The sequence below is a fragment of the Oreochromis aureus genome, linkage group 9 (genome assembly GCF_013358895.1).
Source record: "Oreochromis aureus strain Israel breed Guangdong linkage group 9, ZZ_aureus, whole genome shotgun sequence".
NCBI lineage: Eukaryota > Metazoa > Chordata > Actinopteri > Cichliformes > Cichlidae > Oreochromis > Oreochromis aureus.
In genome coordinates, this window is record NC_052950.1 from 24,308,250 (window position 1) to 24,325,826 (window position 17,577).

Genomic DNA, 17,577 nt, shown 5'->3' on the forward strand with positions numbered 1-17,577 from the left:
GAAATGCTTACTTTGTTATTTCAATTACCAAGATTATTTAAAGTTCACTATTATAGTTATGAATTGCATTTTTAGCATATATATTATAGTTTTTACAAGGGCTGCAGTAATGACTACTTTGTATGTGTAGTTTTTCTTGTACTTATAATCAGTTTTTGTTAGTGAGCATTTTTGAGAAATTTGATTTCTTTGCATGTTTCAGACTTAAGATTTTGTTTTTGGTAGCCCACTGGGGAAAATAAAACAGAAACAACAAAGAAAGAAATTTTCTTTGCCTCAGAAATGAAATTTTGAATTAATAGGTAAAAAAAAAGGTAATCATGCCAGGCAGTCTTAACTTCAGGTCACAATTGCTGTTGTTGTCACAGCTAGACACAGAAACAAACCAAGTCACAGCACCTGTGAGTACAGTTCATTGTACTCACAGTTTAAGTCCCGTTTAAACAAGCAAAGAGAAGATATCAAAAAAGATATCTAAATGCAGACTGCCCATTTTTCAGTGTTGTCAACTGTTGTTTCTATTGCTCTGTATATGACTGACATTGTGTATTTGAGATGTTCTACAGTTCTATCAGGCCATTAAACTACTGAGATGCTCTCATAAGTTACTGTTTTATGTCTTTGGATATATTTTTATTTTCACTGTATTCAATGTTATCACTTTGATTCCATTTTTTGATGTATTTCTTCAATTATTTATTAACACCCGCTGAAGTTTGTGAATATGCAGTCATGTGAAAAATCTTGTGATTCACCCCATGATTCAGTAGCTTGTAGAATCACCTTTAGCAGCAATAACTGAAGTAATTGTTTTCTCTATGACTTTATCAGTGTCTTGTATTATTCTGGGGGAATTTTGGTCATCTCTTCTTTACATCGTTGCTTCAGTTCATCAAGGCTGGCGGGCATTTCATACAGCATTTCAATAAAGAAATTAATTCTGACTGTGGCACTGTAGATTTGCTGCTTTGCTTTGGATCCCTTTTCACCGCATGGCCCAGTTTAGGCCAAACGAGTAGTTGGACAGATGGCTTCCTATTGACTCTAGAATACTTTAGTGTACAAAGGAGTTGATGGTCAGCTTAATGGCTGCAAAGCAAGTCCAAATCAACACCCCTCCACCGCCATACTGACACAAAACAAAAACCACACAATTTGGTTCTACGTGTACAATGACAATAACGAGCTATTCTATTCTAGTCTAGTCTAGTCTAGTCTAATCTATTCTACTGTATTCTGTTGGTTTGAGGTATTTGTGCTGATATGCTGTGTTTGGTTTTCTCCAAATGTGACACTGTGCATTATGACCATATGGTCTTGTTTGTCCAAAGGACATTGTTCCAGAAGTCTTGTGGTTTGTTCAGATGCAAGCTTTAGCGAGAAACAACCGTTCCAAACAAACCACGCTTGTTCAGGCTTTTTCTTCTTCTACTGTCGTAAACTTCAACTTTTAACATGCTTCAGTTTGCAGTTTCTCTGAGCGTTGCATGGTTTGTTCTTAGGTTGAATTCGCTTTAAGGCCCACTCCTGAGGAGATTGTAGCATTGTGTTTACACACACCTGAATGCCTCAGACCAGCAAACTGCCAAAACATCAACAAGAGCACTTACAGTTAGTCTTCTGAAAAGTTACGTTCCAGATGTAGGACACCTTCATACTTTCAGTTTCAGTTTTAATCTACAAGTCCTAGAGCTCTTCTGAAGTGTACTTGTGAAGGTCTTTTACTAAAAAGCAAACCTGACAATCTGCCATTTATCATCCGTGGGACATTAATCACTCTATTCTTTACGAGCGCCACTTTCCAACTCATGTGAAAGAATTTACAGCCTTGTTAATCTCAGCTGCAGTACGTAGAATAAGAAATGAAGTGAAATTCACCCCCTTCTACCCGCTTTGCCCAAAATCATTCTGTAGGCAATGGTTCAGACAGTTTTGGCTCCATTACATCCAGGAGACATTATTGTCTTTGTATTGGATTTTTCTAACCCCCTCCACCCTGTGGGGTTTGCATTATCTCCACTGACTGGGTGAATATCTGTGGCGCTGATAGCGTCAGAGCCGAATTAGATTTGGCAGTCTTTAATGCTTGTATGAATACCAATTGCAACTAGTTCAACATTTGAATACTTCTTAATGTGATTCTTTGCACTCTGCTGACCCTGACAGATGGAGAGAGAGAGAGCAGGAAGCAGGAAAAAAAGAGACTTAACTGAGTGGGTGAGCGAGGGAGTGAGAATAAAAGCGAAGGGATCATGCAGATTAGAGCCTAAATAAAAGCCAAATGAGGTCTTACTTGAGAAGAGCTAGATAGATGTAAATCACGTGAATAGATTAATCTATGTATGATTAAATGAAGGTACATGAGAGCATGGGTTGAACATTTTTGCTCTTTAAAAGCCTCAAATTAGCAAAGAATTTAATAAAACGGTGTTTAAATGTGTTTCTGTTGATGACTTAAAAGATTTTCTCACACTTAATCAAGTATTAGAATCAAATTCTTTGCAGATGACATAAAAAAATGCTTGTTGTACACAAAATGTTTGGTTTCTTCTACTGTCACCACCGAAATGCAAGAAGTTCTTGGATCTTTGTTGTTGGTTTTGGATTGAATATTTTCACATCTTACATTACTTGAATTCTCTTGAATTGATTGTATTATTCTGCCATACAGTGTTTGTATTACGTTTGGCTCTTGGTTTCCTGGGATAAAATCCAACCTCTGCATACTCCTTAATACAATAGGAAATAAAATAATGGATTTCTAATCAGTATTTGTTCATTGTTTTAGCAATGTTGTAATATTTAGCTCAATCCACTCAGAATGGATTTTTAAATGTCATTATGTGCAAACAAAGACTAAAGTGAAAGAGCAAAATATCAGGTGAAGATTTGGGATAGTGTCCAGCATCCAGCCTGCTGTGACCCAGTATAAGCAAAAATCAAAAATGAGCACATAAATGAATAAATTGTATTTTTAATCCAAGAAAGGCACCAATACTACAGTACAGTGCAAAAGTCTTAAGGTTCAATTTTCTCCAAAACCACTGGTTGAAATGCAGCTGAAACCATGACAGCACCACCTCTATGCTTTACAGATGGCTATAGACACTTACTGTTATTCCTCTCTGCTCGACTTTTTGAACTAAAAATTTCAAATTTGGATGAATCGCTCTATGTGACCTGTTACCACTGATTTTCAGTATTTGGCATACCTCAGCATTTCTCCCAGTAGATGTTATAATTCTTTATTTAAAAGGGACAGTGCGGTTTAACATAGTCCAAGTATAAAACGTGAAACTGATGTACTGCACGTAAGTTTATAGCTATTGCTAATTTCCAACAATTGTCCCTTGTTGGGCTTACATTCACAATACACAGAGTTAAAACATACATTTTCATGAAACCAGAATACACCGTGAATACTGCTACAATTAACAGACAATTTAAAAACAAACAAAAAGATTAGTTAAAATGACTACAGCTCTGATTTCCTTTTAACCAACCTTTAACCTTCAATGTAAAGGAACTAATATCTATAATCAGTTAGATTTCAGTTGGAAGTGTGTTCCACAGATGGCAAGCCTTTATGGAAAACACTGATTGTCCAAATTTAGATCTGCGATATGATATTTTGCAGTTGCCATTCACCATACTCGAGTAATGCGATTACTATCTTGTCTTTGGATGTATCTATTAGGACACTCTGGGACCAGCATATTTATACACTTGAAGACTCATTTAAGAAAACACAAATGATTGAAACTCTTAAAACTAAGTAAATTATATTTCTTTAAAATGTGACAATGATCCAATCAAACAGATTTTTTATCCATTATTTTCAAAGATTGATTATATAAGTATATCACATGCTGAATTGTAGATGGTGCTGCTTGCTTGAGTCCAACGTGTCATACAATGTGAAAAATGAGAAAATATCATGAAATGCATAAATAACTGAGCTGTTGAAGTGGGTATGTGATGCCAAATTAACTTAAAACAATTCAGATTAACCTTAACCGTCGTTGATGGATCAGCTGGAGGGCCAGATGCATTACTCAGGTCCTTTGTCAGGTCTTTGCTGAATTTTTACCTCTTCCTTATGACACAACTTTGAGAGACTGTTCACCATTCTGTACATACTTTAATGTTTTGGTCTAACACTCGTCCTTCACAGTTTCCTAAAAGGACACACTGTACACCATGCAGAGGTATGCCACGTTTTTGTCTACATAGCTCCTTGGAAATCACTTTTTTGGAGCAAAAAACACTATTTTATGCCTGTCACACTGCTTTTATAGATCCAACTGAAAAAAGCAAAATAATGTGTATTTCTGACAGGCTGCTAGTAGCATAGGTCCAAAAGATACCATTTAAAATTGCTTCTTGGTGACGTTGTCTGTTATGTGTAGACACAACGCAGGTTCATGCCTTGAGTTAGGTTTCTCTTTTATGCTTGAGTGATTCATAGGTAAATGTTAAGTGACTTAATGAGAATTAAAAAATGAAAATAGAAAACATTGGTTTTTAAAAATATTAGGTATGAGGACTGGACTGAAAATTAGGGGAAAAGCAGCCAACGCCCAAAGACAAACTTTGAAAGTTCTTCAAAAAGACTGGAAAATTGATCTGGCTCCTTGAAAGCAAAATATAAAGAAATGATGGGTGGCTCTTGACTTTTGCAGTCTTGTCTTTCCCCTAATAAAGAATAATTCATATCATACTGTTCCCATGATTTGGGTCAGTAATATTGTACAAATATAGATTTCTGTTTACTTAGACTGAAATTATAGGAAAGCAGAATTTGGCCGTGGTGTGTGCCCATTAACACTGAGTGCCTAAGGACATGTTACTGAAGGTAGGTTTATTTGCATGTACCATAACCAAAAATGATACACACTCACATTTACAAAATCATCACGATTGCGTGATCATTACTTTCATTACCAGATAAAAGCTGCCTTTTGATAACACTGGTCTGATGTTCCGCTAAAGAATTTCCACAAAAAGCCAAACACAGTACAGAAACATATATGTCATTTCTATTTTTAACATGGAAGTCTGTTTTTCCTTCAAATCTCTTCGTGAGAAGCAGCCATCGCTGTTATGCTGTGTACTCTCCACTAGAGTGTGCAATTTTCCTTCTCAGGTTTGGGTTACAATCAGCACTTGAACTGGAGGGATGCTCTCGTTTAGTTGAGACATTTTCTTTGTGTTTGTACTTCTGAAGATATAACACAATATGTAGTATAGGATCCCGTTTACAGCTTGTAAAGTGAGTTTTAAAGTATATCTCACTGCAAATAATCCTCCATTAATCCTCCCAGTATAAATCCCCTTTGAGTATGCTGGCCCTTTGAGTAAAAGGAGGTTAATCTGCATGCCTAAACTTGGAGAAGGAAAGTTAGGTGTTGAAATGTATATAAAAGCACTGCTAACAATGCAGAAATGTGGCAGTCTTTTTTTATTGTAAATTTTCATTTTCATCTCTCCTGCGTTTTTTTTGTTTTTTTTGTTCTTTTTGTCTGAGGGGTTTGTCGATCTGGACTGAATCCAAACAAGTGAGGTGTTCAAGCCATGTAAACACACTGTTAGCACAAAGAGATAATTTCTCGTCACAGACTGCTAGGCAGTTGCAGCAGTTGACACACTAGATACGTTTGCAATTACTCAGTAGTGCCAAAAGCAGTAGCTGTCTAATGAGCTAAGCAAGGTTGTAAGTCACAGGCCAATGAGATGTGATGGCTTGAGCAGATTTGTATCCATCATGTAGAAAATCTCCCCCCTGGGCATCCTCCATCTCAGCCATAAATGAGGGTCATTTGTTAACAGGCGGTGTGCTTCAAATGCCAGCAGAGATTGTCTCAGAATCCAGAGCACTTTAGATTAGGTTGATGCATGTACATATTCTACTGAGCTCTTTGTGTCTTAAAAAGGGTAATGATGTGCTAAGTGCTATGAAGACTTTATGAGTTTCCTGCAAACGGGGTATATTCGTCTTCTTTAGGAAATCACTACACCCAATTTCAGTTGCTGGTAATTGGATTTATCTTTCCCTTTTATACAGAAATGTTATGAAATTAGTTTAACTGGATTTAAACTGCACTAAGGTGCAATATTGTTAACAGTGCTGCAGCTTAATATTTAAAAAGACAGATAGTCCCTATGAAGGGTTTGGCAGCTCTCTGGTCCTGTGTACAGATGCATATATAATAAAGTTGTGTCCTTTTTCAGATAAAAAGTGTAATCCAGTTGCCTTGAATGGTGCTTTTTTTTCGGCTTATTTAAACTTGCAGCAAATAGGCTGCAAGGTGAACATCATTTTTAAAAACCTGGGGCAATATTCACTCTCCTAGTCCTTTTCAGTTGACTCTGAAAGAAATATCTCATTCATCCAGTTAATGCTCAGCTATATCCAGTTAAAAATGACCCTACAAAATTAAAGTCAAGTTGGTGGCTGAAAAACAGAAACAGTTAGAAAGGCAATAAAAAAATTAAAAGATTTTATCTGAACTCCTTTCAGAAATATATTAGTTCCTTTGTTAATACATTAAAGCGGCTTTACTAACTTCATAGAAATCTTAGACATTTTGTTTAAACCTTCTAAGGTCTTCAATTTGTTGAGCTTGCTATTCAGACTTTAGTTACTAAACAGCTTCAGAGTGCTGCAGTTTTGACGTGTTCGACATAAAACTTCAAACATCAAATGTGAATGTTCATGACTGCTCTAAAAAGGGGAATGCTGCTGTTTTCACCACCCACAAGGTTGCTGAAGTGTGCTTAACAAAGACGCATTTAATTAAAAAATAAGGTATTTCATAAAATGAAAAAGCAAAAGAAATGCATGAAATGTGGAATTTAGCCTTGCCCAGATATTTATCTTCCTAAAGCTCGATGAAAAGACCTTGAGTCAAGTAGGAGTGCATTTCTAGTGCTTGCCTTATGTATTTAAAAAAAAATCTCATTTTATTACCTGTTTGATTAGCCGAGTTTTCAGGTTGTACTCTTGTTGTATTAATCCATCATGGACAGCAGATGTCCCCGCTGCCCTATCTGGTTCTCTCGTCACTAGTTGCAGTTGAATGGAAATGGTTTATAATCTTATTTTTTTAAACATTTTACTATAAAAAAAAGGTTCAGAGGGCTGAAGGTTTCCCAACAAATGACTCTGACCTACAGCTCAGTGTGAACCACTAATCATAGCCTATATTGATTTATTTGATTTGCCCATTTTCACAAGATCTACTTTGAGGGTCTTCATCATTTCTAGGTTTCAAAGTGAAAATATAAAGAAGACCATTTGTCACCGTGGGGCACGTTAGGGCAGCAGCAGTTTCAGAGTGGAGCAATATTGATTGAATTTCTGTTTCTTCCATGATCTTAGTTTTCAGAGTTTTTTCTTTTTTTCTCTCTCTCACTGAACAATTCATCTTGAGCCAAAAACGAGGGGGCACGCAATGCTTTTTTACCCCACACAACACTAAAGTAATATATTGGAATAAATCACACAAAATCAACATCCATCCTGCTTCCTTACCCTTGTCTCCTTAGCAACACAATCCCCTTTGCAAGTAAGATGAGATGCACCTTTTTCAAGCTTGCCCAGAGGTTGTGGAGTGAGTGTATTATTATTTTTATGCCAGTGTCAGTAAATGCACATGTGTAAGATAACTATCAGTGTGAATATTACTTGTTGTGCTAAATCAAAAAGGATGTACCATGGCAACATTGTGCGCTTTGAATGAATGATAATTCAGTTATTTCCAGCATACGGACAAACCTGAAGCATTTTAAAGGCTCATAAGTTTAAGTAATGCTAGCAATGTGGACATCAATGTGAGTCTGTTAGTTAGCCGGGTTAAGCTGATGAGCTCAAGAAGGCACATAAATTTACCTATCTCAGCAGTTAAATAACATAAGACAGCGATCTAATCCCATGAATTAAGAAAAAGAATAAGCAAAGCTGCATATATCCTCGATTCTCTCAACACAAAAGCTAGACCTATCCATCTACACAAAGCTAACCGTTTGCAAGGCAGCTGTGTTACTTTAGTATTCTTCTGTACAGAAAAAAGACATGGTCTTCCCTAACTAGGCATCTTCAAACCCTGGAGCCATTCCACTGATGCTCGCTGCACTGCCTTTTGAACTTCAAGTATTGGCAACACATAACAAACTCGAAACTGACGTCCTGAAGCTTTCCAAGTGTTTGAATACAGTCAGGACAAAGCGGTTACACTTGCTAAGCTATGTCCGCTGAATGGATTGTGGCAGAACTGAAGAAGCTGGTATTCAGCAAACTGGCAAAGGGAACAAGGTCACGAGGACGCCCCAAAAAGTGCCTAAAGGGTGTGCCAAGGAAGATTGGAAGCTCTTTAAGTTTGTCCAATAATGATATAAATAGTAGCAGATCACAGTACTTAAGTCTGGTTAAAGGTCCATGGAAACATTATTTCTTGGCTCTGTTTATCTAAAGCCGAAATAAGCACTTTTCTGATTAGTTTATGGTTTCGCTGACTTTTTTTTAGTAGAGCATGATACTAATTTTGTAAATGATGGTCCCAGTTAAAGTGAAAAAGGGTACAGATGAGTATACCTTTGGTATGTTTTGGTTTCAAAACATCAGGATAGCAGGTGTGAACAAAGTCTTCATAGCAGCACTTAACTAACAGGGAAACGTCCTGGTAACTATGTACATACACAGTCTTTAGGTCCGCTTTTGGTCCTGACTGCAGGCACTTATGGTCCAGTACAATATCAGTTCCTAATCAGCAGAATTTCCCTGCATAGTGCCAATAGCCAGGCATGGTGCCAATAGGAAAAATGTCTCGACATCTGTCAAATGGCTTACCATGAAATCCCCTCAGGGGAAATGTCCAGGACCTACTGTAGTGCCATCACAATGTCAAATCCAAAACTGAAGTGTTAAGCATACAGTCACTGCTAAAATATAATTTACCACACAGCCACAGTTGTTAAATCAAGTCTTGTTAAATCAAGTCTTCTACAAAAGCTCAGTCTTATCTTTGAAACCTTTGGAAAGCTCTCTGAAAATGTTAAAAATGTTCCCCCTAAGGTGGACACTTTCATTATTAAGGGATAATTAATAATGCTTTTAATCGTACATGCCTTTTGTCACAATATTTAAACTGGGTACCCAATATTTTGTACTGTGGGATCTCCTAAAGCAGCTCTGCTCCAATGAGCAATGGACATAGGACTTTTTGGGGGGCGGGGGTTTACCACCCATAGATGCCCACTGAGATTGTTATCAGCTTTTAGTGGGATGCCTTGTCTTGCTGGTGAGGTTGCTGCTGTTGTCTTGGTGATCTGGCACGTGCCAGAATATCGTTCACACGAAACCAGCAGATCATTGCATTTTAAGGGGATACGCAGTGTTTTTCCCACTTGTTAGTGTTTTTAATGTTAATCTTATAGGCTACACAGAGCAACGAAAAATACAGCTTGTATTATGTATATGTATTATGTATGTATTGCCAAATTTGAATTTTAAATGACTAAACAATAAACGATTTTTAGTTATTTTTGTGACTCAAAAATCTAGTCAAAATACCAAAGACTTGGCACAACTGGAAGATTTACTTGCTTATTTAGTGAATCTAAAGGTTGCATTTTATTCTATAGCCATATAAACTAAAGGAGTTTATCAGAATCTGTCTTCCCGGCTGTTTTCTCCTAATTTACTTTGTTTGACCGGCTCTGATGTCTGTATGGGGGAGAGTGCACTGTAGCCCGCTCCCCCCCTCCCGTCTCTAAGCATGGTATGGTCCTCGCTCAAGAAGTGCCTCCAATTCTCCGTCTGAAGGGCTAATTTATTTCCAGTCAGAAAGTATCGCAGCACGCCGAAGTCTTACGCCCTCTGCCTCTCAAGTATCTGAAAGAGCGCAAAGCTGGACCGGTACATAATGACCATGTACAAGGGGAAGCGTCGCAATCATCGATGTAAGTTTACACAGATCGTTCGGGCTTCGTGATACACCGAGGACATTTTCTTTATGCTGATGTCGCTCTGTGCTTGGCATAAAAATACAAGTTGCAAATACTAAGCCGTGAATCGTGCATGCCAAGATGCAACCCGATCGCTTTAAAGCGAGCGCAGGGCCTTTTATTCAAGTAGTTGAAATATGCATGAAATGTAATCGTACATAGAAAATTTCAGGTTTGTCAGCAAGCAATTATCGGCTCTGTCATATTACATTCTGCTGTTGATCCTGTGATGATGAAGTGTTAAATCAAGTCACCTGCTGAGCCCTGGCTGCTTCTTTCAAAACCATCTTTGCACCTGCTCCGCTGCTCGGTCTGTTGAAATACAGCCTGTTAATTCTGCTGAAGTTTGCTCACACTGCCAAGAAATGTGTTATCAAGGATATGAGCTTCGGCGGTTCATTTCACATACAGTTATAATTATAAACCAGTGATTTATTGCAGTTGCAACAAACACCATTTGTGCTCCAGAGTGCACAGATTCATGTGAATTTTGTCTTGCTGGTGTTTTGCATATTAACACATAGATTTCTGTTGTGCGCACTCAGTATGATCTCCGTTCATTTCTGCATCCGTGAGGTGAGAAAAGAAAACATTTGGGCTCATTCACAGTATGTCTAAACTCACTGAGCAATTTTGCTTCGGAATCAAGCTCTGCTTATGGGCAAACAATTTACAAATGGAAAACTATCTGGGTAATTAGGGGTTTGTCTTCTCTTCTCTTAGTCTTTTTTTATTTCTAGCAAAAATGTCATTCATTATCCAGTGTGAGTTTTTTAATTACCTCAATTTGCTGCTTTTCTGTATCTCATGTGACAGTAGAGTGAATATCCGTGGGTCTCTGTGGGTCAGGGGAAAAGAAACATCCTGATTAGAGGATTAGACTGAATGGTTATCTGAGGAAATAATCAGCAGATTAAATAATAATTAGCTGCTGTTATTATGCTGTAACAGAATAATAGAGTTGGTATTATACATCCTGAAGCGAGGCTGTCAGAGCTATGTGCGCACTCATACTCTGCCACAGAGCAACGCTGCCTCAGTCAAGAAACTGGAAAGATGACTTAACAAGTAATTAAGTACAACGTGGCAAACCAGTGGTTCACTAATTACCAGTTGGCACTTCTTGGCACAAGTGCACGCAGTCAGTTATACCGTAATCTGCCCCCGTTCCTTGTCTAGTAGACATCTATGGAGTGCGATAAAGGTTTTAAAGTGCTGCTTTGTGGCTGGTGTGCACTGTATAGAAAGAACACGTTATGGTCTTTTTTTTTTTTCTCTTCAACAGAGAAAATGGAAATGTATATTGTGCAGTGGCTGGAAATAGATCTCGCTGTAAAACTTTGTAGATTTGCAGCTTGCATGTAGACAGTGTGGGAGGGAAGCCAAATTTGGACGCAGAGCACAAAGGCGTAAGTGTCAAGAGACAGAACAAGCAAAGAAATCCAGGTGCACAAAGAGCAGGAGACAGTTGAGAAAAAAAAAGACAGTGAGTCTATACGTGGGCTCATATTGTTGAAGAGCTTGTTTAAGGGCTTGTTCCGGACTGTATCTGCCAGCTATTAGGCCAGGGAGTCCGTGAGAGACTGCCAGCGGCTGTGGACTTACAGGATGGATTTTTTTTTTTTCTGTGCTGCTATATTTGAGTTTAGTCTTTGGAAAAGTCAGACAGAAAAAAAAGATGTTCTTATATGAGAAAAACTACAGTTTTCTCAGGGAAGCATCTCATGATACTGGACAGGTAGTCCAGTATCCTTCCTTTTTTTCTTCAGTACCTGCAGCCTTATCAGACCTTTCTGCAGAAATGGGAACACCAAAAACTGCAAATTCACACGCTCAGTGCGCTGAGGCGTGATCACTTGCAAGCACTAGTGGTTGAAAGAGATGATCAAAAAAATATACTGGAGGACTGCTGTAACTTATTAATGCAGATGTGACTGTAGAAAGGATGTTGTGCATCTTTGTTATGATTTTTTCTTCTAAAAAGCAACATATACCGCAGATTCAGCAACAATGCTAGAGTGACTGACACATAGCTGTAAAGAAGTTGTGCAGATTTTGGAATGTGTTAGCAGTTTGTTATTTATTTATTGGCGTCAGCAGCTTTAATTTTGAAAATATAAAAGCTTTAAAACAGGGATTTGTGTATTGATCAATTTATTAAAAAGACATTGTCCCTTTCTTTATCAAAAAGGGAATTCTGTGTCTGCGGTGTTGCCTATTGTGATTGATTTGATTAGGAAAAGAAAGCATCTCAGGCACTTTTTTGTGAGTGTGGGCAATAGCAGGAGTATTTGAGTTGAAGTCCATAAATATTTAAGGTCTTGCAGGCCAGAAATCTTTGGAGATCAAATGGGGTTCGAGCCCTCTAAACCTCAGGGATTTGTTTTCTGTGCGCTTGTATGTATTAAACATTTATTTTTGTACTACACGTTCCATAAAGGTAGTGGGAAACTTTGATATGTGATACGTGGAAATGAATATTGATAAATACAAAAGCAAACTTCCTTTAGACCTTCCTTTCCTGGACTTTGAGATGTTCTTGTGTTTGTTACAATTTTTGAACATGACTCAAGGCCGAAGCGTATGACCAAGAAATGTGTTTTCATGTGCTGCAGATGTTACTGTGTTCCTTTATGCGTGTGCCGTGCTGCTGATGCTGGGGAGGAGGAGGAGGAGGAGGGGGACGAGTGAGGCAGGCTGTTACATCTTCTGTCAGATGTCCTCCATGTATCTCAAACCATGTGTCAAGGATAGCTGTTTTTTTTTTTTCTACTTGTGCGTGTCAAGAGTTTGTGTGTGAGAGAGTCTTTTTTTTCCTGCCTTCCAGACTAGACTTCTTTTCAGTTTATCTCCATTTTACCCAGAATTTCAGTTTGCGTGTCCATGGGAAGGAATACAAATCATGCACAACACAATCCTTGGTGGGGCTGTTAAGCGTCCGCTGCTCTGCTTCTCTTGAATAAATCACAAGCAATTACAGAATATAATCCGTTCCAGATACTTTATTTGCTACCTTGGATGCAAGTTTAAAAATTCACCAGCTGTGCTTTCACACCTTTCTTTAAATATAGGAACCGCATCACACGGCGCTGTGCTGGAGATGTGATTTTATCTGTCAGAAAGGACCTAATGAGTCTCCTCTGTGGCTGATGAAATAATGTGACAGAGATGTCACAAGATGTCGCCCCCCCACACACACGAACACACAACCCCCCACACCCACCCCCGAGCCCTCGTCTCTCTCACCAGCAGCACCACGCTTGTTTAGTGGAGCAAAGGCTGTTTGGACTGTTGCCAGGAAAAGCACCAATCAGTGTCACACAAAGACAAGCACGAGACATGTGCAAGAGTGCTGATGTACAGAGAAAACACCAACATTCACAAGAAAATCCTACTAATTATTGTCTACGTTCCTAATAGGCTCTGGGGGAGGGGATGCTGCCAAATGCCTCTTTTTTTCTTAGTGTGAAGAAAACGACTTAGAAAAACACGCTTTGATGAATGGTGTTTAATGAAGGGGCACTGTTTGTTTTCATTACTTTGTGTTATAAAGCACCGTGCAAAAAAAATGTAAGCCACCCCTCATTTCTTTATATTTTGCCTCCGAGGAGACTGTTTGTAACTTTTTAAAGTCGTGTTCAACAGTAATTCTTCAGGCTTTCTGAAGGTCTTCCAGAGTTTAGTCCCATCCTTGCACCTGACCTTTTTCAGATCAATGTTTTCTTTATTTGTTAAGCCACTTAGCACTGACCTATTAATGATTCAGGCAGAAAAAGACTCCTGGCTCAAGGGGTGAACCAGTGTCGTGTCCACAAGTAACACCAAATTAGCAAAGAAGCAGTTTTAAATTGTATCTTTAGGCCTGTTGCAGAAAACACGTGATTTGGATCCACTTCTTTACTTGAAACTGCAAAAAATGGCAAAGATGAAAGTTTGAAAGGCATAAAATATTATTTTTGCACCAACATTTCATTCCTGAGAGTTATTAGTAGGAAACCTGGCATAGTGTGAAGTGTGTCCTTCAAAAAAAACTTGAGGAAACAAGTAAAGGATGAAAGAAGAAGTGGCAGATGAACAACATCTAAAAGTCATGTTCTTAAGAAATAGGGAAAAAAAATCCAGCAAAGACCTGACACAGGACCTCTGACATCCATCTGATCCTTCAGTTGATCCATTTCCTGTTCACTGAAGCCTCATCAGAAATGGTGGCTGTCAAGAAGCCACTCTTAACAAAAGGAAACAGGGAGAAAAGGGTGAGGTTTGCCAAACTGCTTACGAAAATCAGTGGCAACAGGTCTTAGAGAGTGATGAATCTCAATTTGCAATATTTGGTTTAAACCACCAAATCTGTATGTATGAAGAAGGTCAAGGCAGACGTACGGTGAGTGTCTACAGCTATCTGCAAAACATGGTGGAGACTTCGTCATGGTTTGGAACTACATTTCACAAAGTGATGTTGGGAATCGTGTCAAGATTAATGGAATTATGAATGCAGAAAAGTTTTCAGATTTTTGATCCACCATGCAGTAAAATCTGGAAAACATCTCATGGAGAACAGCTTCATTCTTGTGAATGTCAGTGTTCCCAAACACACTGCCAATGCAGCAAACGCATACATGGAAAAAAAATAAAAGAAACAATAAAACATTGGTCTCATCAGAGCCCAGACATCAACAGTATTGAAGCAGTGTGGGATTATCATTGAGACAAAACAGAACAAAGGGCAGCAAATATCCAAAGAAAAGCTTTTTATAGCCCTCGAGAACCTTGGCGAGCTATCCATGAAGACTACTCAAAGAAATTATAAGAAAGCTTGACTATGTCCCATTTTCCTGTAAAATTGTAACAAATGAGGGATGGCTAAAGACTTTTGCACAGTCCTGTACATATACTGTTACAATAGTGGATGTTTATTCAAAACATGGGCAAAGTTTAAATCAATGAGATCAGTAAATGTGCCGGTAACTCCAAATGAAAATAGCCTCTTAAACGTCTTTGCAAGGTCAACCAATCACAGTAACTAGCAATTAGCTGAAAGGCTGCACCAAGGTCCAGTATAACAAAGGATTTTGAATCATGCAAAGCTATTCTAGTAGAATTCAGAGAATAATGTGCAGCTAGAAATGAGTGTCTCCCTGTTCAGGTCTATTGCATGCTACCTGCACAACGCATGTGCAAGTGCCTTTTTACCTTAAAGATTTATAGTGGTCTTTACATTCTTTTGCCTCTCATCCACCCACTCGTGCTAGCACAAGAGCTGTTCAGCTGATGTATTGTAGTGAAACCCAAAAGAATAAAAGAGCCAGAAAAAATGGAAAGTGTGCACAGTAGGTCCCATTTAATACTGGATCAAATGTACAGTGACAGCTATGACTCCAGCCTGTATGTACCAGTCTGACGAATGGCGAAATTAATGTCTGTCAAGTGTCATGGCAAATGCTCTGAAGTAATTAGAGGACTCTCTCTCTGTCATCCATCGGCACGGAGCACTCGTAGTACCTATGCAGGGATGAGCAACATGGGTTTTGAAAATTACATCATATTTTCACGCCTGTAGGCCAGCAATGAGCCTGTCAAATTTCCCCAAATCAGTAATTCACTTTATTTCTTGGCTAAAAATGAAATATAAATGTCGTACTGGGAATTTGAAAGCAGCACCTCAAAGATTTCTGTTCTAGATTTAACACTAAAGAGCTAAAAGTCCCTATTTTTAGTCGCAGGGAAAGTCAGTGGCGATATCCCGATTATTAACAGCTGTCGTGAACTTGTTCTGCTGTGAATATCAGCTTGGTGTTTGTTTTCATGCCTCGCTTTTCATCTCTAAGCTCCCTCGCTGTGCCATGTTCATGTATCCAGCAGCCTGGATCGTCCGCTTTTTGAAGTGTATCATTGTTGACTTGCATGAGACAGCTCACTAGGTTTACAGGTCACACAGAGGGATGTGATCTCAAACCAATGCCATGCCTTTATCTGTTCTGGGGGTGCCTCAAGGGGCTGGGGATTATGAGCTGATCTCCTTGGACTTTGGTCCATGCAGCAGCAGACACGGGCGGCGAGGCAGTGAAGCAGGCTGAAAGTCACACATGAGAGTTTACAAGAGAACAGACGCCTGCATTTGTAATGGGATGTCCACAAAAATCCTCTAATCAGTCATGATCAAATAAGCGTTTCGTGAATGGCAGCATGTATTATAAAAGGTAGAGGATGGAATGATGGCTGTTTGGATCTGTACTCACAAAATTCAAAGAAATGTAATCTGAACCCTATTAACAACAAATCAAGGGAGTGATTTTATGACTTATAACGTAGAAACCTGGATGAAATTTTCACAACATTTTTTCTAATGAATTTCTAACAATTTAATCATTTCTTACTTAAGTGTGGCTAAACAGAGACATTACAATACTGGACATTTAATAACCAGTGCTGATAACAGTAGATTCTCAATACCTAATGTGATACTACACATAAAAAGATAAAGAAAGAAAAAAATTAGGACATGAACTGAAATGTTTTACCCCACTAATGTTACTACTAGATATAACATTATTACATTGGGTGAAGAAGCCATTCTTAAGGAAGCGAAACAGGGAGAAACGGCTGAGGTATAGTAATTTTATTTTAATTCGTCAGTCATTTTTATTTTTATTTATTATATCATTACATTAAGTTACATTACGTTAGCTTAAGCATTTATATAAAGTTATTCACTGCAAACATTTTAGCCTGTGGTGCAGATTTGATTTGACAATAGCAATAGTCTTCCATACCCAGTTCTTTTTACTGTTCTTATCGACGAGTCGGGGCGCAGCTATTGCGGCAGTGACAATATTTGCCATTTTCCATGTATGTAGTTTTTTCTTGCGCTTGTAGGCATTTTTCTTAAGCATGTAAGGATAGATGAGCACGTGCATAGGCATGTGCTGCCCCCATCAGTTCTGGAAGATCTGCAGCCTCGGTGCATGCGCTGCCAGAGTTACTGATGGTACTAAAGGAAAAATTTAGTAAGTCACATTTTCTGAATTTTAGATTCAAAAGCAAAATTAAGCTCTGGCTACCTCTCTGGGGCTAAATATGTACAATGAAGCCATTTATCAGGCAAGCAATCCACTTTAAACTTTAATGCAGTATGAAATTTAGCTTCTTTACAGAATAAAATTTGTCTACTGGGAGAAAGACAGATTTCATCACTTTGCCCCTGTGATGAAGCTAGTGTCACATTAAAAGTTGTAAAGGAGCAAGTTTCATATACAGCAATGGAAACTCAACTTTGCACTTTCCAATTCTTGCCATACATTTAAAAATTGCAAATTGAGATCCAGTCAGTAAGTTTTAACGCATGCTTGAAGGGGGGCAACTAATGAAACTTAAATCCTCTTATGGTATGTGTGAATTACTATATTTAAATGACACGTGATAATTTATAAGAGTACAGTTTGCCAAATGCCAAATTCAGACAGAAAAATGTAGAGTCACATCACCTCACCTTGAACCTTGCTTCATGGTTCTCCTGAAGAGCCCTGCTCAATGTTTGATCTTCAAAGGTTCCTAGAACAACACCTTTGATATGCA

The 17,577-nt window shown here is 38.4% G+C and overlaps 1 protein-coding gene across 2 annotated transcripts in view; it reads left to right on the plus strand.

Moving 5' to 3' along the window:
• Positions 1-17,577, plus strand: part of LOC116310347 (RNA-binding Raly-like protein) — a 115,855-nt gene that overhangs the window by 65,842 nt on the left and 32,436 nt on the right. The window contains exon 1 of one of the 2 annotated variants that reach the window (XM_031727112.2): positions 9,804-9,960. The exons of the other annotated variant lie outside the window; for it this stretch is intronic. Coding sequence (XP_031582972.1) covers positions 9,924-9,960 — 37 coding nt within the window. The 5' untranslated portion in view covers positions 9,804-9,923. Of the gene's footprint in view, positions 1-9,803; positions 9,961-17,577 lie in introns of those variants that run through there. 2 annotated transcript variants of the gene reach the window in all.